The following is a 23,408-nucleotide window of genomic DNA, read 5'->3' as shown; positions in this document are numbered from 1 at the left end:
ACTAATCTTCAAAAGTGTCAATTTGCCTTTTTGCTATCACATTTCACATTATTAAGGAAAGTTAGATAAAATTTGAATTTGATTTGTATTATTATCCACCCTGAAAGTGAGAATACATTTTTAATGAACATTTTCTACAAGTTTATTCTGTTTTGATAACACTTGACACATACTAAAAATTAAATAACTTGTCCAGTAAATTAAACATAACATATTTAGGAAAAACAAATATGCTTCAATACTCTTAAAAACTTTTTAAGAAAATTATTTTTTTTATTAGGTGTTTTGGGGATTAGATAAGAAACTAGCCCAACGTAAGCATTTCCCCTCTGTCAACTGGCTCATCAGCTACAGCAAGTACATGCGTGCATTGGACGAGTACTATGACAAACATTTCACAGAGTTTGTTCCTCTGAGGACCAAAGCTAAGGAAATTCTTCAGGAAGAAGAAGACCTGGCAGAAATTGTACAGCTTGTGGGAAAGGTGAGTTGTTAAATCCCATGAGGTATAGTGTTACAGTGGCCAGTTAAAACCTTGGGTATATTCTTACCAAGCAAAATGAATAAATCCTAAACTTAAATTCAATTTTAATAATAAGTTTTAAATATTTTTAAAACTAACTAAAATGTTTTATTCTCTTTTTTTTTTTTTTTTGAGGGGGGCGGCGTACTGAGGATTGAATCCAGGCATGCTTAACCACTGAGCCACATCCCCAGCCCTTTTTACATTCTATTTATTGACAGGGTCTCACTGAGTTGCTGAAACTGGGTTTGAATTTGTGGTCCTCCTGCCTCAGCCTCCAGAGCTGCTGGATTATAGTAGTGTGCTACCACACCTGGCAAATTTTTTATTCTTTCTTTCTTTCTTTCTTTCTTTCTTTATTTTTAGTTGTCAGTGGACCTTTGTTTTATTTATTTATATGCGATGTTGAGAATCCAACCCAGGGCCTTACACATGCGAGGCAAGTGCTCTGCCACTGAGCCACGACCCAGCCCAAATTTTTTATTCTTTATAGCCCTTAGCATGGTCCTGAGTTTATTGTAGGTGAGAGAGGAAAAAAACAAAACAAAACACCACTTGATTTTCTTTGAGTTCTTTAAATGAAATGTATCCATCAACCAATCAAACTAGAAGTGATAGAGGTAGTGTCTTTAACATAAAATTTTTTAAGAACACTGGGACTGGGAATCAAGGATTGGATTCTAGTCCATCCATTAATTAACTATGGATCTTAAACAAGTAACTTACATTCTTATACTTATGTCTTCATGTTTCACAAGAAGATGGTGAGCCAGGTGCAGTGGTACATACCTATAATCCCATTGGTTCAGGAGGCTGAAGCAGGACGTTTGCATATTTGAAGCCAGCCTCAGCAAACTAGCAAGACCCTGTCTCAAAATAAAAAGTAAAAAGAACTGGGTATTGATAAAGTACCCCTGGGTACCTAGTACCCCACCCTAAAAAAGGTGATGATGGTGATGGTTTAATTAAATGTAGCCTAATTAAATTGCTGAATTGAATGACTTTTCATATAGTATGCAGAACTAGTTAGGACTGTTAGAGGGACTGGGGATATAGCTCAGTTGGTAAAGTGCTTGCCTCATGTGCACAAGGCCCTGGGTTCGATTCCTAGCACCACAAAAAGAAAAAATAAGTTTTTAGGGCCGGTCATGGTGGCAGATGCCCATAATCCTAACAACTCAGGAGGCTGAGGCAGGAGGATTGCTGGTTCAAGGCCAACCTCAGCAATTTAGCAGCAGGTAGCGGGGCAGAGCTGGGGATGTGGCTCAGTGGTTAAGTGTCCTTAGGTTTAATCCCCAGTACCAAAAAAGAAAAGGTAAGGACTATTATAGTTCTCCACCTGATTCTGTTCTTTTGATGATACCTTAAAAATTCACCTCCTAATTTTTCCCAATAAAGATAGTTTTATTAAATAACTAACATGTATAGCATGTATTAAATATTTATTATTTATAGGGTACTGTGGCTCTCTGAGATTAACAACAAACAGAAGACCTGCAAAACCAGATAAAGGCAATACAGAAAATAAAATTACATGTTTATTTTGTTTATGAATGTAGATATAAAAGTATGAAATGTTTATTTGTTACACCAAATAGGTTATTCAAAATAGAATAATGTATCCTGAACAAGTAAAGGAATGCAAATGTGATTCAACACAGTATTATTATAATTTCCCAGTATAATTAATGTAACAGAAAAGAATATCTTAATCAATATGGAAAAAATATTTGAAGTTTATTTCTTATGAGTTTTAGAAACCTCTTAGGCAAGAAGGAATAGAAGTAAACTTCCTTAGTTTGTTAAAAGATACTAAGCTGAGGGGCTGGGGTTGTAGCTTAGTGGTAAAGCGCTTGCCTAGCATGTATGGGGTGCTGGATTTGATCCTCAGCACCACATAAAAATAAATAAACAAAGGTATTGTGTCCATCTACAACTAAAAGAAAAAAAAAAATTTTAAAGATACTAAGTTGAATGTGATGGCATGTGTCTGTAATACCAGCTACTGTGGAGGCTGTGGCCAAAGAGCCCAGAATGCGAGACTAGCCTTAGCAACATAGCAAGACCCCATCTTAAAAAAAAAATAAAATAAAATAAAAATAGCATGCTAAATGTAGGGGAAATATTTGATACAATTTATTTTTTTTAAATCAATATCAAGATAAGAATGCCTGTTATCATTGTGTTCAATTGAATACAGAGGTCCTTATTAATAATGTTAGAAATCAGACACCTTGTAAAGGAAGAGATTAAAATGTCATTATTCATAGATAATATGTTCATATAACTACAAAAATAACAACAGAGGAATAGAAATAATAAGAATATAAGAAGGAGTTGCAATGCAAGATAAATATAAATAAAGAAAATTTCACTAGGATTAGGAATGTGGTTCAGTGGTAGAGTGCTTGCCTAGCATGCATGAGGCCCTCAGTTCTATCCAAAGCACTGAAAAATAAAAATTCTCAATACAAGCAATACTAATTAGGAAATAAAATTTAAAATAAGATGTCCGTAATAGCAACAACAAATAGAGTATATGCACTACCCAGAAATCCATATTTCTGTTATGGAAAATATCTTTAAACTAAAAAATAAAACAGAAGATGATCTAAAAAGAGTCTACTCTTTTGGATGGATGACTTATTAAAAAATTGCCACTTCTCTTTAAAATATAAGTTCAATGTGATGCTAGTCAAATTTCTAGTTGAATCTTCTGAGCAAATCACTAATCATTCCAAAATCTATTTGCCATCACAAAGATTCACAATCTTAAAAATAATATAAAAATAAAAAGTAAGGAACTTCCCTCTATTGTTTAATAAAAACCATAGTAAGAACAACAGTATGGTATTGGTGAAATAACAAACAGTGGTGGGACAGAATAGGTATAGACTTGTGTTTGTGCGTTCCCTTGATATTGTGAAGTGACTCCACAAATCAAGTGAGAGGAGGATAGGTTCTTTTAGTGAACAGTGGAAAACTACTATTTGGAGAAAATAGAACTGGATTGCTACTAAATTCCACATATTAAGGTAGACTCCAGGTATATTATCAATTTAACTATTAGAGGGAAGAGGTTAATAGAAAAGAAATATTAAGGATGACATTTTGATCTAGGATTAGAGAAGGACTTCTTAAACAAACCTCATTGAACACATTAAAAGAAAACAAAGGTTTTTTGATAAAAGTAAGAATTTTTGTTCAACAAAGGCTTACCCATGAATAAAGGTAACAAACTGATGTAAAACTGGTGGGCTTTCTAAAATATTAACTTTAAGTTAACAAGAAGACTAGAACCCCAACAAATATGACCAAAGGAAAGATCAGACAGATTATGGAAGAGAAAACCCAAAAGATTAAAGACCTTTGGTAAAATTCTCCAACAACCATGACGTATCACATTACTCTGGTGAGAAAAACTGGGTATTGCCAAGTGTTGTGGGAATGGAGGAACTAGTGTACTCCTTGTGGCATGTCATCTGGTGCTACCATTGTAAAGAACAGTCCAATGGGACTTGCTTGCACGCCATGGAACCTAGTAGCTCTGCTTCTGGATATTTATCTCCAGAGAAATTCTCAAACAAGTCCTAAAGTGGACATTAATGATGGTGGGGAATTAGAGGAAATCTGGGTATCTTCTCCAGGGGACCGAAAAAAAAAAAAAAGGTAAAGAAAGAACAAAGAAAAAAAAAAAACACAGAATGGTTTGTACAAGAGCTAGGTGCAGCAAACTGTATGGCACGTGGTGTCATGGATGGATCTGGAAAAAACAGTGCCTAAGGCACAAATGAGAATGATTTACATAATGAAAATACTAATACAAAATGTACTTTTCACATAAATTTAAATAAATAAAAGGAAACAATAAAACACATTCTAATATTTACCTGTGATTGAAGAAGGGATATGAGATAGAAGGGATTTTTTTTTTTTTTAAATAAAAGACCTGATCCTTACCTAAGAAACTTAATACATACAAATAATAGAAGAATGCAATTAACTTTGCCTGTCCCTTTCTCACAACTCCCAAGAAATTTTTAAAACTAAGAATTTAAATAACTAAAATAATAAACCAGGATAAGAAGAAGTATTTTTTTTAAAAAAAAAAAAAAACATTAATCAGGGGACAGGGACAGGGGTTGTGGGTTAGTGGTAGAGTGCGGTGCCTAGCGTGTGTGAGGCACTGGGTTTGATCCTCAGCACTACATAAAAGTAAATAAAGGTATTGTGTTCATCTACAACTAAAAGCAATTAAAAAAAAACCAACATTATTCAGTTTGTACTCTCATGTTCATAGCAGCCCTTCTCACAACAGCGCTAGGAGTGAAAACAACTCAGATGTTCATCTATAAATAAATGAATGAACAAAGTGGTATGTTCATACAATGTGATATTATTCAGCCTTTTTAAAAAAGGAAATCCTTTCTCTGGCTATAACATGAATGAACCTTGAGGACATTATGCAAAGTGAATACACCATTCATTTAAAAAATACTGTTATGATTTCACTTAAGTACTATCTAAAATAGACAAACTCATACTTCTCAGAAGAAGAAATACAAATGGCCAACAAACAGGAAAAAAAAGTTCAACTTCCTAGCAAACAGGAATATGCAAATCAAAACTACATTGATATTTCATCTCAATCCAATCAGAATGGCAATTTTTAAGAATATAAATAATGAAAATGCTGGCGAGAATGTAGAGGAAAAGGTGCACTCATAATAGTGTTGGTGGGAGTGCAAATTAGTACAACTCTGGAAAGTAGTATGGAGATTCTTCAAAAAACTAGGAATGGAACCATCATATGACCTATCTATCCCATTCCTTGCTATTTTTGCAGGAAAAAATCCTAAACTAAAATCAACATACTAATCAGCATACTATAGTATATAGGCACATCAATATTTATAATAGTGCAGTTCACAATAGCCAAGTTATGGAATCAACCCAGGTGCCCATCGATAAATGAATGAATTAGGAAAATGTGGCATATATACAGTGGAGTTTCACTCAGTCATAAAGAAGAATGAAATTATGGCATACGCTGGTAAATACATGGACGTGGATAACATCATGCTGAGTAAAATAAACCAGACTCAAAAAATCAAGGGTCAGTGAATTTTTTCTCTCATATGCAGAAATTACAACAAAGTAAGGGGGGATAGGGAAGTGGGGGGCGGGTATCATAAGCATAAAGGGAAAAGATCATTGGAGTGGAAAAAGGGAAAGGGAGGAGAGACAAAAAGGTGGAGGAAACGCAGAATCAACTTGACAAAATTTTGCTGTGTCCATGTATAAATATACCACAGTGAATTCCTCCTTTATGTATATCTATAAAGCACCAATTAAGAATAAATGGATAAATGAATAGAGGGAAGATTAGTAGAGGAAGGAGGATAGGGGGAGGGAAAGAGGACGCACTAGAGACTAAAATGGAGCATGTATGATTATGTCAAAATGAACCCCAATATTATGTGTAACTATAATACACTAATAAAAACATTTAAAAAACAATAAATAATGAAAGGAAGACGACTTGAGTAGAGTTTGGGGAACAGGAGAAGGGAGAAGAGGGAAAGAGGATGTATTAGGAACTGAAATGGAGCAAATGATATTCCATGCATGTATGATTACATCAAAATGAACCCCAGTTTTATGTATAACTATAATGCACTATGAAAGATATTCTTACAATAAAGTAGTCAAGTTCATAGAAACATAAAATAGAATGGTGGTTATCAGTATCTTGGAGGAGGGAAGAAGAGGGGCTTACTATTTACGGACATATGATTTCAGATTTGCAAGATAGAAAACTTCTGAAAATCGGCTTCACAACACCTCTGAACTGAACCTTAAAAATAGTTAAGATGGCAAATTTTATGTTATATACTTTTTAACCACAAACAAGAACAATCAAAAGCAGTCATAAAGCAAATTTATTAATACATCCCTGTAATCCCAGCAACTCGGGAGTCTGAGGCAGGAAGATTACAGATTAAAGACCAGCCTTGGCAATTTAGCAAGACCTTTTCTCAAAAAGTAAGAAAGGGCTAGGGATGTAGCTCAGTGGTAGAGCACCCCTCAGTTTGATTCCCAGTACCAGGAAAATAAAATTTTTGGTTAAATATAATGTGTTGATTATATTATTTCTGCTTGCTTAACTGATTATCACCATTGGTACCGACATGATGGAACAAAATTTCTAAAAATGTAATTTTTTTTTCTCTTCTAGGCCTCTTTAGCAGAAACTGATAAAATCACTCTGGAGGTAGCAAAGCTTATCAAAGATGACTTCCTACAACAAAATGGATATACACCTTATGACAGGTAGGCTATACAGATTTTTCTTTTCTTTTTTTTTAATTGAGGCATTATAATTATACAAAATAATAGGATTCATTGTGATATATATGTAAATGCACAGACATAATTTTGTCGATTTTATTGCCCAGTACTTCCCCTTCACCTCCCCTTCTGATTTTCTTTCCTTATTTGAGGATTTTCTGTTGTGTTTGGGCAAGGAGCTACCTACACATTAAAACCTTTTTTTCCTCACACAGATAAACGCTGACTCAATATATTGGTTTATTTTGTATATTCATAGCAGACATCTAATGGTTGAAATCATCACCTTTTCTCAATTTGCTCATTTGTGAAATTATGACAGTATTTTCACTCATACAACTGTCTATAATTAGACTAAATTATGGCTTAGTGTGCAGAGCCTGGGGATCATTACCTGCATTAGAAACTATCTTTGCTAATTCCTTTCATTGCCCATGTCTCTTGTACTCTTCGCTTAGATAATTATGTTATTCTTTCCTGCCTTGTTTGTCAAGAGTCCTGTATCTTTTTCTTTCCACCAAAGCCTTTGTTGCGGCCAGTCCCAGCCCCTTCACTCCTGCCCAGTGCTTGCTTTTTTTCACTGTTGTCTCTGCCACTCCTGTGGCATGTTGAAAGTTCCTATTTCTTTTAAACTGTGAGGATTTGAGCCCTTTTCTCCCAGGCTAGCTTTTCTCCCTCAAATCATATTTGGTTCCACATAAGAACCAGAGAACTAAGCAAATAGGATTAATCAGACCATAGAGCAAGCAGAAAATATGCCAGTATGTCAGTAAGCCTTCGAAATCTGTTAAATCGGGAACTTAAGAAGCTCTAGGAACAAAACCGCCTACACAAAGATAACTCAACTAGGGAAAAATCTTTGGAAAAGGTGTGATAGGACTATGCATGAAATTGTGTATGCAGATGTCTAGGAGTGTGTTAGAAGACTGATAAGGACAAATGTGATTGAATTGATATTTACTCATGTGTACGTACAGTCTCTATTTCTTTGTTACAAAAAGGTATGAGTAAAAGAAAATGAACACATTAAAGAGAAAGAGGCTACTATTATTAACTCACAGCAATTTGCAGTTCCCCCCTTCCTATTATTCATTAAACCTTAACTAATATCACAAAGGAGTCTTTACAACTCAGTTATTTTTCATTTGAGTTACTTACCTACCTACAAATCCTACAAATACTACAAATCCTGGGAGGGGCATTATATTGTAGCAATATTATTTCATTGTCCCTCCTATTTGATGAATTTACAGACAAAAATAAACATCACCCTTAAAACAAATAAAATAGATATCTCCATATCCATCCATACCAGTACTGAGGTGTCTTTGCCCAAAAATTCTCCTTAAATAATTATTGGTTTTTTGTATTGTTCTTCTTTTCTTATGTATCATCTAATAAATATAAGCAGTTTGCATACTTAAATAAAGAAGCTGATTCCCTGGTAATTTATAGTTAACGTTTTACATACTGAAAGTATGAACCCACTTTGGAATTTTTTTTTGTTCATTCTTTTGACCTTCATTTACCCTAGGTTCTGCCCATTCTACAAGACAGTAGGGATGCTGTCCAACATGATTGCATTTTATGATATGGCCCGTAGAGCTGTTGAAACCACTGCCCAGAGTGACAATAAAATCACATGGTCGATTATCCGTGAGCACATGGGGGAGATCCTCTATAAACTTTCCTCCATGAAATTCAAGGTATATTTTGGTTCTGCTGTAACTTTTTTAGTAGGAATTTTTTTTTTTTCCTCTAACAGTTTGAGTCCCAAACCTGGGGTATGAAACTTGCTTTTATCATTTTCATATATGCTCAGGATGTATATAACCAGAACAGGTCTTGAGGTGATATTCAAGTAGGAATTCCAGTGATAAAAAATTATAGTATGTCACATCTAAAATAAATGCTGACTATTTCTCTTTTGTCTTAGCTGCCAGGCAATTTAGAGCTAAATTCATTGTTGAGCAGCAATTATCTTACTTCAAGTGCCTATTAACATCTAGCTCCCATGTTCTTCTGAAATGATGTCTGCTCTATTTACTTCTTCCAAATATCATGTAGTACACATTTTTACTTTTACATGACCCACAAGATAAAAATAGGTAGTTATGTTAAATTACCAGTAGAAACTCAAATGTATAAGATTGTTTTTAAAATATTTGATCAATTGAATTGTGTTTAATTTAATTAAGTCATGACATTCAGGCATATTTACTAATTACCTACTGAGAATGATTCTCAGCATGTATATATAATGTATTAAATTTTTACATAACATAGAATATATGTATGTATATTTATATATTTATATATGTATATTTACAGTATAGATTAAAAATATAAATCTGTATAAATATTCACTATATCAAGAATTATTATTAACAATCTTTGGGTCCTGTCATTCCACTTTGAGATATGTGAACCAAGGAAAAAATCAGAGATTTTTGTTTTGTTTTGTTTTGCAGTACTGGGGATTAAACTCAGGGTCCTATACATGCTAGGCAAGCACTCTATCAATTATGCCATATCCATAGGATAAAATATATGAAGGCATTAATTTTTTTTCCAAATACCCAAAAACATGAAGAAATACATTATAGAGTGAAAAAAATAATTTATAAAAAAAAATCATATATAAATTGATTTAAATTTTGTCTTTAAAAATTCACTTAGGAAAAAGATGAAAAATAAACCTATAAAAATGATTTCTAGTAGTGTGATTGAAGGTGAAAACTTTTCTATTTACATGCTTATTGTATCAAAAGCATCACTAGTTTTTTTTTAATGCTTTGGGAGAGTAATATTTTTACAAGGCATTTAGGAAATTTCCAGCTGTTGGTATGGACAACCATGTACTTGGTTTTGTTTATTTTCATACTAGTGGAATTACTGGGTCAGAGAGCTTTGGGCATTTTAAAGTCTTGTACACATTTTACTCAATTAAATTGCCTTCCATGAGGATTTTAAGTATGGTACATTTTAAAATTTATTTTCCATATTTCAGTTCTGCATCACAGTTTGATACTATCAGACTTTGAATAATATATTGTTTTTACTAATTTCCAATTATATACACCCAGTCATATGCATCTAAATTTTTTAAATATAAGGAATTTATCACACATTCTGAAAATTATTTTCCAAAGGTAAATTGAATTTTTAATATCTTTTTTCAGGATCCAGTGAAAGATGGTGAAGCAAAGATCAAGGGTGACTATGCACAACTTCTTGAAGATATGCAGAATGCATTCCGAAGCTTGGAAGATTAGAACTGTGATTCCTTTCCTCCTATTCCTCTGCAAGCTCATCTGTGTATATTTTCTTGAATTTCTCATCTCAAACCCTTTGCTTCTTTATTGTGCAGCTTTGAGACTAGTGCCTATGTGTGTTTTATTTTGTTTTGCTGTTTATTTGGTAGGTCTTATACAAAACAAACATTCCTTTCCTCCAGTGTTTGAAGGGCCTCCCTGATACTTTATCTGAAGTGGTGAATGTAGTAAATATGATATACAATGGCTACACTACTGTAAACCTGTATGTAGGGTGAACTTCCTCCTTGTACTAGGTTTGCCCATTCCTCATCTCCATTAAATTGAAAACAGGACTTACTGCATATACTCTCTTTGAGTAGATTTAGAATGAAAGGCCATATTTTTAAACCTTTTGACAGGTACTTTGTGAAATGACTTACTATCTATGTGGTCACTTGCAGCTTAACATTTTGCTAAGTAACTACTTTGCAGGAAATGTTTTACTTTTAAAAAACTTTGATGGTTAATGTTCCAATTATGCATTGCTTTCCCAGTATAAATCAGGAATATTTATGGGAAGCTATTGGGAACTACATTGTTTTTAAAAAGATATTCATGGAGCTCAGCATAATATATGAATCAGTACCCTCTCAAAGCATGAAAAAAAAGACAGGTGGTCAAACTTAGCTAACATCATCTTGTTAAACCATACTTTATTTCGCTAGGAAAAATTCAGTATCAAGGACTATTATATACTACATTAAATTACATTAAAACAATCATCGAAAACTTGATCTATATCACATACTTATTTTCCTCAAACATCTTGGAAGCCTAAGTTTTTAAGAATCATGTGGCAATGCGATGATCAGTAAAGTGCCACAGGTAAGATACTTAGTAGTGGTTAAAAGGCCATTTGCCCCTTTAAGAACCAGCTGGGCTGTAGTGATTCTTGGGGCCAGAGTGACATTATGTTTTTACAAAGTAATAACATGTCACATGCTTGCATGTTTATTTGCTTGTTGAATGTTTGAACAACCAGTTTACCAATTGTAGAGAATATTGCTTTCGTGGGTTTTTTTCTGACTTGGAGTTTCTCAGAATATCTATGGCCATAGTAGTGTGACAGTTTCCATTCTGTTTAATAGGGATGAAGTTAATTCTTTTATCTGCTGGTAACAGAATCTGAGTCATGTGAAAAAAAAGATCATTTCATCCTATCTTTTAAGTATATGTCTAAAAATAATAAATCTCTGTGTTCATGTACTAAGGCACGCTGCAGAACAGCACTGAGAGCAAGTTTCCCATTTACTCTTTCTGACCAATAGAGGTGGCACCATTGCTTCCTTTTTGGGAAAAGGAAAGGGTGTACATGAGCATATGTGATGATTTGATACACAGTGTAATAGCACAAATAAAGTATTTATTTTATGCTTCAGTATGTTATTTAATTTTGGGATAATGCATTTCTTTTGGTCTGTTAAAGAAAGATGTGTTCAGTAGTGAATTCAGGTATAGTTTTGTGTAAATCCTTGAAGATTACATATTTTCCAGTAGCCTGCTATTCAGGAAAGATATTCTTCCATAGAACTTTTTTTTTTAACCCTTCAGAATATTGACAGAATTATGCAATGGTTTGTTGAGATGTGGACTTAATGGTGCTGCTTAATCAGTTTGCTTCCAGTGTAGGAGACTTCCTACCCAGAGGTCCTAAGACTAGTGGAAATTAAAAGGATTTCAAAAACTTCTGTTAAATCTACCAGCAAGCTAGGATTGTGATCATAATGAATGACATGAAGAAACTAATTGACCAAGTGTGTTTTCTGTTGTACTGAATTTGAAACATGCATTCTTCCTCCTTTTAAGAATGCTGATGTATGAATATGAAGATGCTTGAGAAACTATGCTCAGATATTCATTGTAAGTGTCCCTTCACATATATGTTGTAGAATTCCAAATTAGTCACTGATAGTATTTCTTTAGTAAGGCTGTGTTAAAATTACAGCAATCTTTTAAAAAGATTATGCAGTTCTATATTTATTGTGTTGTACCTTGTCCTAAGTGCAGCCAGTAAAACAAGTTTCATATGTATTTTTCCAGTGTTAAATCTCACACACTGTATCCTTTGGAAATTTCCGTCTATCCTAAAGAATGAATAGAAGAGGCCATATATATTGCCTTCTTATCCTTGAGATTTCACTGTCTTTATGTTAAAAGTTATGTATAATTATTAAAATCTATGAAAGAATAAAATGGATTTAAATTATTTGTCTTCTCTTTTTGGGTGGCAGGAAAATCTGCTAGAAAACATGCCACCTTGTTGTATATGGGCTTAGTATTTTAGCATGACATTTTTAATTTTTTATTTATTTTCTTTATAGATTATTTAAGATCCTCCCATCATTGTATCTTACAATGATTTAAAAATATAGCACATGGAATTTTATCCATTCTGATGGTACTTTAAATTGGAAATGTAAGTGGATTTCTGAAAATCAACTTGTAAATTAAAAAAGATCAGTGATACTTCAGTTCGAGGCAAGGGAACAAAGCCTTATAATTCATGCTTTTGCAAGCTGAATTATTTTAGATCCAATGTAGCAATGAACAACATTCATTGTGTAGTTATCCGATATGTTATCTAGGATATGCTTTTTTTAAAAATTTATTTATTTATTTAGTAGTGGGGATTGAACTCAGGGACACTTGACTACTGAGCCACATCTCTTGCCCTATTTTGTGACAGGGTCTCACCAAGTTGCTTTGCACCTGCTTTTGCTGAGTCTGTCTTTGAACTCGAAATCCTCCTGCCTCTGCCTCCAAGCCACTGGGATTACTACCGTGTGCCACCACACCAGCTTAGGATATGTTTTAATTTTCCTTGAATGTTGTATTTCCAAAGGAGTGAAAAAGCAAGGTGTAATGGACAACTTCATATTCCTACTAAGTGCCATGTTTATGTAGAGGAATACTTAGGAATTCACAGGAAGACTTCTTCCTTATAGAGTGGGTAGTTTTTAGTCCCTTAGGTAATATCCCAATATCTTCCTCATATTAGTTTTAATGGTTTGCTATGCATAAGAGCATGAAGAAGAAAACTCACTTTTGAAAGTCAGTGTGATAAAATGCTGTGGACATTGTTTTAATAGTTTCCATTTTCCTCAGAAGTTGACTCTCAGACAAGTATTTGAGTTTAGGTAGTTTATTTGGGAGATGATCCTAGGAAACACCAATAGGGGAGTAGAGAATTGGGACAGAATAAAAAGAAGCGATTATAAATATTCATTGTTAAACAAATTAATACTGTTGGACTATGGAACCCAATCTTGCTGCTGAATTCTGGGAGCAAATGAAGAACATGCATCTTAATTATTACACCTGTGAGTACTTTAACCAATCATTGACGGCCAATTCCTATCAATTTTCCATTGCAAACTGTTCTTACAAAGACAGGAAAAATAATGCCCAACACATGCATACAGATAGATGAAGCCTGGTGGACATACAAAATCCCCTGGGATATTAGGTTAGCATGCACTGAATGATAACTCATAGCTGAAGAGAGAATGGTGGAATATTACCAGCAACTCTTTGAGGCTTCTTAAGAACCCAGGAAAAAAAAAGAATTATTCAATCAGTAATTGAAAAGCCGTTGTTCTGCAAAATAAGGAAACACCATTTTAAAGGATCAAGAAACTGGGAGAAAAGATGTGTTTTAAAGAGCAGAAAGTATACACACACATGTGCTAATTATGGTGATAAATAGACCAATGTGGGTTTTAATGCTCCTGAAAGTAAACAGCTTCTTAAGTTAATGGGGATTTTGATCATTTCTTATAGCCCTTCCATTATAAAAAAGAGGAATTTGAAGTCCAGAAAGGTTAGTTGATTTGCTCAATGTCAAACACAGCTCTTTATATGAGAATTCAGTTCTTTTGGTTTCCAGAGTCTGATTGCACTTAAATCATACTGTCTTTCCCTTGTGTCTGCACTTTTTATTCAGAACCAAGGAATTAAGTTGAATAAAGATGAGAAAAATAAATTGGAAAAAAGTAAGTTAGAAAAATTACTGGCTACACAAGGTGGACATGGGTAGTACAGTAGAAGGACTCATTTACAATGTGATTCAGAAATTATTAACAATTGAGTTAGTTTAGGAGAATGAATGTAGAAGTAGATACATATGATTTTTACCAAATTAATACAGAAGTATTTAAAGAGAAAAGAACAACATGAACAATAAATGTCGTAAAAGAACTTGTCTCAAGAATATAAGAAGAACTCCTTTAAGAAAAAAAGAAAGATCTTGAAAGGTAAATAGATAAGACTTAGGCCACATTGTGTGAAAAGGGTGCTCAGATTCTAGTCCTTAGGAAAATATAAGTTAATATATCATGATAACTTTCTTCATACACGCTAGAATGGCTGAATTGGAAAGGAAATACCAACTGTTGGTGAGATTTTTGAGCAACTGAAACTTAAAAAACATTTTTGGTGTGCCGCAGTCCTGCTGGGCCAAATAACCAGGGGGTGACAAGCAACTTGAAGGTTGAAATGGGAACTACTTTATTGCGAGTGAACTCAGCGTGAACTGAGCAAGAACTCAAAGTAGCGGGCACCCAAGGTAGCAGGAGCCGCTTCTCTGCGGGACAGCAGAGGTACATATACCCAACTAATTACACACAGCTTAACTCAATTAACATCATCTAGATACAGCAGTCAGTCAATAAGGAATTATCATCCTAATGGCTCGCTGGTGTTACTTCACAAATCACTCCTTCTGGCAAACTGCCAGGCGCCATCTTGACTTGATTTGCATCCCCAACATCTCCTCCCTTTTGTTTTATTAAACAAGTATGTGGCTTAGGGACCGTGCCTGTTTTAGGTTGTCCAATACTATATATGGTCCTTGGATGGTCTGACCTCAAATCGTCAGCCTCCTCTCTTAGGTTGGTACCATTGTAATTGGATCTTACCTGTCTTTGACAACCGGCCCAACACACTTAGCCATACTTTTGGATAACGACCATAGTGGTTTTTACACAAACACCATAAACAACCTGCCACAAGCAGAAGGGAGGAGGATACAAAATGCCACGATATCAAGCCATTGACTGCTCCAAGTGAGAAACCCCTGGAAAAACTGTACCACAGATGACATCGTCAGCAAAGATACCCTGGTACTAATTACAATTTGTTATATCAGTTCATAATGCATATAAGTGATACACAGTCCAGGTAAGTTCCACAAGCATCTTAAAGCAAAGGAATCCATTAATATGTCAGTTTCTTCTTGAAGTAAATATTAATGCAACAGTTTGTACAGTTTGTGTGATAGCTATCGCAGAAGCTGTAGTAGCAGCAGCAGAAACAGCAACAGCTGTGATGATGGTAGCTGTAATTCTGAAGTCTCATTTGGTTTTTCAGTAATACTGGAAATTCTTCTATTTTTGTCTTAAGGTAGGAATTCTGGCAATAATGGCTAAAGAAAATTGTGCAGCATTCCAGCAGGCACTAAGAAAACAATTTTCTGAACAATTTAGTACATTATTCTGAACAGAATTATTAGATATAATGAAAAGGAAAGGTGAAAGTAAACAAACAGACCTGTTAACCTCCTTTTTTTGTTCACATATTAAAACAATACCCAATTTAAATTAAACTGTTTAAATCACGTGAATAAAAGATATTTGGATCCATTTTTTCATCAGCACTCCTGATATATGGACATATGCACATACAGACATACAACACATAACACAAGTGTGCACACATAACACAATAGTAAAGGCCTTATAGCTTTTCACAGGTGAAATCTCCATTGCAATGTTTAAAAACTCCACAGTTGATTTAAAAATAAAACTGATCAGAAAAACATTATCCCAGATCTATATGAGCTCAAAAAATAAAATAGAAAAATTCTTCTTGTAACTTGCATATGGGTTTGAAAGTATTCCTACAAGTAAACCTCAAGGTTTTTTGCATTTGAAATAGGCCATAATGGTGCTTATTATTCATTAGCCTCCAGGTGTGGGGGAACCATTGTCACAAATGTAAGGATAACTAAACTGGAGTTCTGGATATCAGCTGTTATGGATTTTGAGCCGAATCATCTTCTTTTTGGTCTGTAGATATCGCTTTAGTTAGTCTCTCTGGAATCCAAATTGGCTGCTGTTCTCCCTGTGGAAACACACAAACAGACTCCCGACTCCAGACAATCACTGGGTCAGGACCTTTCCATTGTCCAGTTAGAATATCCTTCCAAAGTACCTTTGGCTTATGTACATTTTTTGGACACATGTGTCTTTCCGCAGCACAAAGTCCTGATGAATCCAAATTTAAAAAGTTTAACGTAAAAAGGGTTATGTTAAGTTTATCTTTGGGGGATTTATATCCCTTCCCAATTCCCTCTTTTTGTTTTAATAAGTACATTTTAATAGTTTGATGAGCTCTTTCAACTATTCCTTGTCCCTGTGGATTATACGGGATTCCTGTTATGTGAGTAATCCCAAAAGATGAGCAAAATTGCTTGAAAGAAGTAGAAGTATAGCTAGGGCCATTATCTGTTTTTAACTATTTTGGAATGCCCACAGAGGCAAAATTTTGTAAACAATGAGATATAATATCTTTAGTTTTTTCTCTGGTATGAAGGGAGCCCATTAAATATCCGGAAGAAGTATCAACTGTAACATGCAAATATTTTAATTTTCCAAATTCTGGCAAATGTGTGACATCCATCTGCCAGATATGATTAGATATTAGTCCTCTAGGATTAATTCCAAGATTAACCTGTGGTAAAAAGGTCACACAATTTTGACATTGTTTTATTATATGTCTAGCCTGTTCCTTAGTTATTCTAAAATGCTTTTGCAAGGTATTAGCATTGACATGGAAGGATTTGTGAAAATTTGTAGCTTCTTCTAGTATAGAAAAAATATGTATGTCATGTGTGGTTTTATCTGCTAAATCCTTGCCCAAATTAAGGGCTCCAGGCAATCCTGTATGTGCCCTGATATGTCCTATAAAGAATGGATCTTTTCTGTCACAGATTAAACTTTGTATAGCAGAAAACAAAGAGAAAACAGTAGAGGAAGGGGAAATCCTACCAGCATCTTCAAGGGAATTTACAGCATTAACTATATACAAACTGTCAGAAAATAAATTAAATACAGAATCTTTAAACATCACAAAAGCATGTAATACTGCATTAAGCTCTACCTTTTGAGCTGATTGTTCACCAAAAGACACATACCAAAATGTACATGGTATCACTATTTGTAATAGCCCAAACTAGAATCTACTTGAATGGTGATTTGGAAGAATTAAATTGTGATATATTTACACAATGAAACATACAGAAAAGAGTTAATGCATTAACATACATAGACATAATGTTTAAAGAAGCGAAACAAAATATACTGTATGATTTTATTTATATAAAATTTAAATATGAGGGCTGGGGATGTGGCTCAAGTGGTAACGTGCTCACCTGGCATGCATGGGGTGCTGGTTCGATCCTCAGCACCACATAAAAATAAAATAAAGATGTTGTATCCACCGAAAATTGAAAAATAAATATTAAAAAATTCTCTCTCTCTCTCTCTCTCTCTCTCTCTCTCTCTCTCTCTCTCTTTTAAAAATAAAATTTAAAAATGAAATCTATTTGAAGTCAAGATGTGGGGAAGAGGATATTAATAGCAGAACTGTGGCATAAAGGGGCTTCTGGAATATTGGTAGTGTTCTGGTTCTTGACATGAGTCCTGCTAATGAGTGTGCCTGCTTTGCAAAACCTCACATACAATATGGTTCACCATAAATATGTAATAAATTTTAGGAAAATTTACATACATGATTTAAGTCCTTTTCTATATGTATGACACACTTCACTAGGAAGTTTACAAAAAAAGATTTTAATTAATGAATTTCTAAGTTTTTAAAGTAGTTTTGTAAGGGACCGGCGAAACGTCGGAGGAAGAGACCACCAAGAGACTGTCTCATGCAACAGCAAAAAGGGTTTATTTGGAGACCAGCATGCTGGGGCTCAGAGCTCACTAGAGCAAAGAGAGATAAAGCAAAGAGCCCTGAGAACAGCTTAAGCAGAGCTTATATACTTTTCTTGGAGAGGGCAGGGAGGGAAGTTCATTGATGGGTCAGGGCGAGTGGGCGGTTTGCCTGCAACCCAGTGAGGGAGTGCATTATGCAGTTTGGCAGTTGGGGACGGCACATTCTGGGAACAAGATTAGCAAACAGTTCTCAGGATTTCAACAGTGTTTTGTTAAGCATACAGAAAAACTGAGTGACAAGTACCTATTTTATTAACCTTTCAGTTTGTACTAAGAAATACATTGTGGTGGTTTAAAAATACTTTTAGGTTTTACCTAGTAATAAAAGTGACCTTAGTTTTGTTTGATTTTTAAACTTGCCTTTCCTAGCAGTAGTGACAGATTTGAATTTTTTTGTTACTGGGGATCAAACCCAGGGTCTCTTACTAGCAAGTGGTCTACCACTGAACTGCAGCCCCAGCCTCTGAATTTTTCAATTTGAGAAGGTTCTGGTATTTTTTTGTTGGGACCTCTGCTGACCATGGAAGTGCAATCGCTGGGGAAAAAGAAATCCCCAGTCTTGTGATTCTGGTTTTGTGATTCTCCATGTACATGACAGTTAGAGCTTGAGAAATGGCTTCCATATAGGTGCCTTAACGGCCCCAAGATATGGCTTCTGCAAACACAAAGAATAACTCCCCAGCAACGGGGCACACATACCTAATGGGGTATTGTTTCTGTAACTGGGGTAATGGGGCTCTGTTTCTGTAACTGGGGTAATGGGGCTCTGTTTCTGTAACTGGGGTGCCTAGGCTACCCCAACCTGGGGGACTCTCCGATCTCTGATTGGCCCCTGCCTTTGTCCCCCCCTCCTTCTCCTCTCTCTCTATAAGTCCTCTCCCTCCACAATAAACTGAGTTGCTGCGCCATCTCGGCTGACTCCCGACTCGGTGTGATTTTTGCCAGGCAGGGTGGCAGGCTGGGTCGCGACACTCACCGTCTCGCTCAGCCCAGAGACACTCACTAGCTGGTCTAGTGATTCTCCTCAACCTCTGTCGGAGGGTGGTCCGACATTTTTGCAATCAGTAGTTTCTTTTGTTGGATAGCTGATGAAGATTTGGAGAATAATCTGTTCTTGGAACAGAGAGAAGCTAGTCAAAACACATGTTTGTAGAATGTATGAACTATTGTCTTATTCACAGAGCCAGTGGCATACAAACATTATTCAGGTATTTATGAATACATATCACAGCCCTTAAAGCAGCAATGCATGACTTCTAAAAGCAGGTTTAATATTTTAAATGTTTTAATTAGATATTTTCCAAACTAGTCTAAATATAAGAGGTACATTTGATTGTGTTAATGAAACAAATTTTCAGTCCTTGTCCCCACATTGAATTGAATTCTGACATCTAGGAGAAGAGTAGGTGAATCAATTTTATAAACATTCCAGGTTGTGGGTGCAGTTGCACACACTTGTAATCCCAGCAACCCAGGAGGCTGAGACAGGAGGATTGTGAGTTCAAAGCCAGCCTCAGCAATTTAGAAAGGCCCTAAGCAATTTAGTGAGAACCTGTCTCTAAATAAAATACAAAATAGGGCTGGGGATGTGTGGCTCAGTGGTTGAGTGCCCCTGAGTTCAATCCCCAATACCCACCCCACCCCTTCCAAAAATAATAATAATAAAAACAACAACAAAAAGAATTCCAGGTAATTCTTACCATTAGGGCAAGTTTTGAGAAACAGATATCTTTATTCAATGCTTAGCTATAAAAGATAACATAAGAGAATCAAGGGTAAATAAGTATTCTTCCAAAACCTAACTAGTTTTATCATAATTTCAGCATTAAAAGATTTCATTGAGCCATTTATCCTTTAAGACATTCCTTGATACCAGCCTTAAACAGTACTCTGCTGATTCACATGTATTGAGTCTCCTAGACTCAGAATAGGCTGGCAGTAGGACAGTTTTCCTAAATCATGAAATTTAAGCAGTAATTATATTTATGCCTATGGATTTCAAACATGATTCTTTTACAGCAATTTCTCTTCTGCCCATTTCTCTATATGCAGGGCATTTTAAAAAGGAATCAAATTCTGAAATATGTTTGAGGCTTAGTTTGTGAATTACAAAAAGTATAATTTGATTCCAATTTTTAAAAACAACATTTGTCCTGGGATTCAAAATTTCTTTTTTTTTTAAATCCATCATAATAATTTTCTTGGCTCAATTTTTAACTACTGTCTGAATAGCTCTAGTATTTTCATGACTCTCAAATAGCTAGTACATTTAGCATTTATTTGATGACTTAAAATTGCACTAAGAGTTTTGGGATACCTTGTATAAAACCCCTAAATTGCCTTCAGTCACATAAAATCACATTCATGGCTTTTATTTTTAAATTGCATGCTATATTTTAAAGTCTTTATAAAGCCTTTTTGACAGTTGCCCTTAAAAATATTTAGGACAGTATTTCCCCAAGTATGGTATTGATACCATATTTTGGGTATTTTGATACTGGGTACAGGTCCTGAGATGGAGACTGAGATATAAACTGCTAATTAAGAATCCACAATTTAGAAAGGAAGGGGCAAAAGTAGGGTTAGGCAGAAAAGTCAAAGTACAAAGCAGGCTTGACCTAGTCTTAGCCACTCCTGGGGTAGAAAGCTCTGAAGCAAATACTGCCAGAGCTGATTCTTATCAGCCTGAAATGGTCAGGCCTGTTTACCCTTGCCTGTCTTGGTTCCCATGCTCAGGCTGCCTGTGAAGATGTGACCTTGAACTCCAAGGTCATTAGCATCTGCAGGTCTAAAAGGAGCAATCTGCTGAGCACACTCCTGTCAGTGGCTGTGCAAATCTTCACTCACAGGGGAGTCCACAACACTACTCTCTTTGCTTAGGAGACAGATGAGCAGTATAAACTGTAATACAGAGAGGCAGTCATTTAGTATTTTAAACCCATGATTTTAAGGATTTGCTCAGGAAAGAAGCCAAACAATTCAATATTTTTAAAGTGAACCATCTCTATTATTTTTAACAAATTTTATTTGCACACTGATTCTTTATAAACTGAGGTGTTGAAATGATGAAACTGGCATTTCATTCTGAGCATAAATTTTGTAAAGAATGAACTCTCATCACCATGACAGTGAATGTAATGACCCAATGTATTAGTTTTCTAGGACTACAATAACAAAGTTCTCTAAAGAGAGTCATTTAAAAAAAATAGGTACAGAAAACCACACACAGTAAGAAGATATGACAAGAATCATGAAAGTAAGCCTCCACATGAAAAATATTTTAGCAACCCTGCTTTTAAGTTAAAAACTGGGCTTACTGTTTTAGCATCAGGTGAAATGTGTTTGCTGAATACTTTTACAAATGGATCTCAGGTAAATGTTGACCTAATTACATATAGAAACTCATCAGGAAGTGAGTACTTCAAAATTAATAGAATATTTATGTGTCGCAGGGGTACTGGGGATTGAGGGCAGGGGTCCTGTATCACTGAATTATATCCCCAATTCTTTTTTAGGGTCTCACTAAATTGCTGAGGCTGGCCTTGAACTTGTGATCATCCTGTTTCAGGCTCTGCAGTTGCTGGGATTATAGATATATGCCACCATACCTGGCAAAATTTACTTTTATAAGAAAATTAAATTAATCTCAGGGACTTGGTAAGCAGAAACACAGGCTATGAAGTCTATATATTGAGTAGAGGGGAAACATTAACTTTGACGTTAAAGCAAATTGGGTTAAAGTATAAGCAGTATCAATTGAAATTTTAGGAACTTCAGATTTTTAAATTACATGTCATTTAAATAACTCTATAAACAGTAGGAGAAAGCAAGAAAGATAGACTTGCTCTTTTGAAAATAAAGCAACCCTAATTCACAGTTTCATAAAATGTTTAAATTTAATGTTTATGAATGTGCAAATTTTTCTCTAGAACTTTATAAATATATCTATTCTCATTACCATCTCTATCACCTCCTAAGAACTTCGTTCTAACAATTACCTATTCTTTTTTGTTGTTGTTGTTGTTTGGGTACTAAGGATTGAACTCGGGGGCACTTGACTGCAGAGCCACGTCCCCAACCCTACTTGTATTTTATTTAGAGACAGGGTCTCATTGAGTTGTTCAGCGTCTCCCCATTGCTGATGCTGGCTTTGAACTCACGATCCTCCTGCCTCAGGCTCCTGAATTGTTGGGATTATAGGTGTTTACCACCAAGTCCAGCTACCTATTCTTTAAAATATCATCAACTGCTCCTTTTCTGCTGAGCATTTTCCTCTTTTTCTAATAGCAGAGACAAAATATCATGGTGGGCAAGAGCACAAACTCTAGACTGTCCATTTTCAATCCCAGCTCAGCTACTTCCTAGATATGTGACCTTGAGCAATCAACTTAACCTCTGAGTTTTTTCATCTGCCAAATAGAGATGGTTAAAAAAAAACAATCTGTTTTAATTAGGATTAGGTTCAGTCTGAGTGACAAAATTTGAAAATAATTTGGTTAGAATAAGTTTGAGGGTTATTTGTTTCATATAAGTGAAAGCACTCAGGATTAGGAAGATGAATACATGATCTTTGGATATCCAAGTTTGTTCTTTATCCTCAACACATCTTCCATCCTCTAGACTGTAGGGGAAAATGTTTATGTATGTGTGTGTGTGTATATATATATATATATATATATATATATATATATATATATTCTCTGCCCATCCTAGGTTTACAGTTATAGTCCATATAACGAGAGACAGATTAACAAGGAAAAAAACCAAACAAATATATTTAATGTAAGTTTTACATAGCATGAGAATCTTCAAAAGCAAACAAAAAGTTGGGTGTGGTGGTCCACACTTACAATCCCAGTGACTTGGGAGGCTGAGACAGGAGGATCCCAAGTTCGAAGCCAGCCTCAGTAGCTTAGCAAGCCACTAAGCAAATAAGCAAGACACTGTCTCAAAAATAAATCTAAAAAAATTAAGAAAGGCCAGGGAATGAAGCTCAGTGGAAAACATCTCTGGGTTCAATCCCCAGTACCGGAGGCAAAAAAGATATGAAGAAACAGTTAAGACCTGAATTTTTGTGTTAGGTTTGATATAAAGTGGAGATGATAGGTTATGATCTAACAGTAATAAAGTGGAGGAAACTTAACAACCCATTTGTTCAGTGTTGTTTCTGAAGGCTGCGTGCTCCTTGGCTGCAGATTCAGGGAGAGTACCTGA

General features: G+C 35.0%; 1 protein-coding gene across 1 annotated transcript in view; it reads left to right on the top strand.

Moving 5' to 3' along the window:
* Atp6v1a (ATPase H+ transporting V1 subunit A) overlaps window positions 1-12,397 on the top strand; it is a 56,427-nt gene extending 44,030 nt beyond the window's left edge. The window contains exons 13-16 of the mRNA XM_046425164.2: window positions 281-484; window positions 6,762-6,856; window positions 8,409-8,580; window positions 10,057-12,397. Of these exons, the coding sequence (XP_046281120.1) occupies window positions 281-484; window positions 6,762-6,856; window positions 8,409-8,580; window positions 10,057-10,149 (564 nt within the window). The 3' untranslated portion in view covers window positions 10,150-12,397. The remainder of the gene's footprint in view (window positions 1-280; window positions 485-6,761; window positions 6,857-8,408; window positions 8,581-10,056) is intronic.
* Window positions 12,398-23,408: the final 11,011 nt, after the last annotated feature.

Source organism: Marmota monax, unplaced genomic scaffold (assembly GCF_021218885.2).
Source record: "Marmota monax isolate L192 unplaced genomic scaffold, Marmota_monax_Labrador192_F-V1.1 WCK01_AAM20220418_F8-fsc00119, whole genome shotgun sequence".
Classification (NCBI taxonomy): domain Eukaryota; kingdom Metazoa; phylum Chordata; class Mammalia; order Rodentia; family Sciuridae; genus Marmota; species Marmota monax.
Note: the sequence above shows the minus strand (reverse complement) of the source record. Positions and strands in the feature narration are given on the sequence as shown.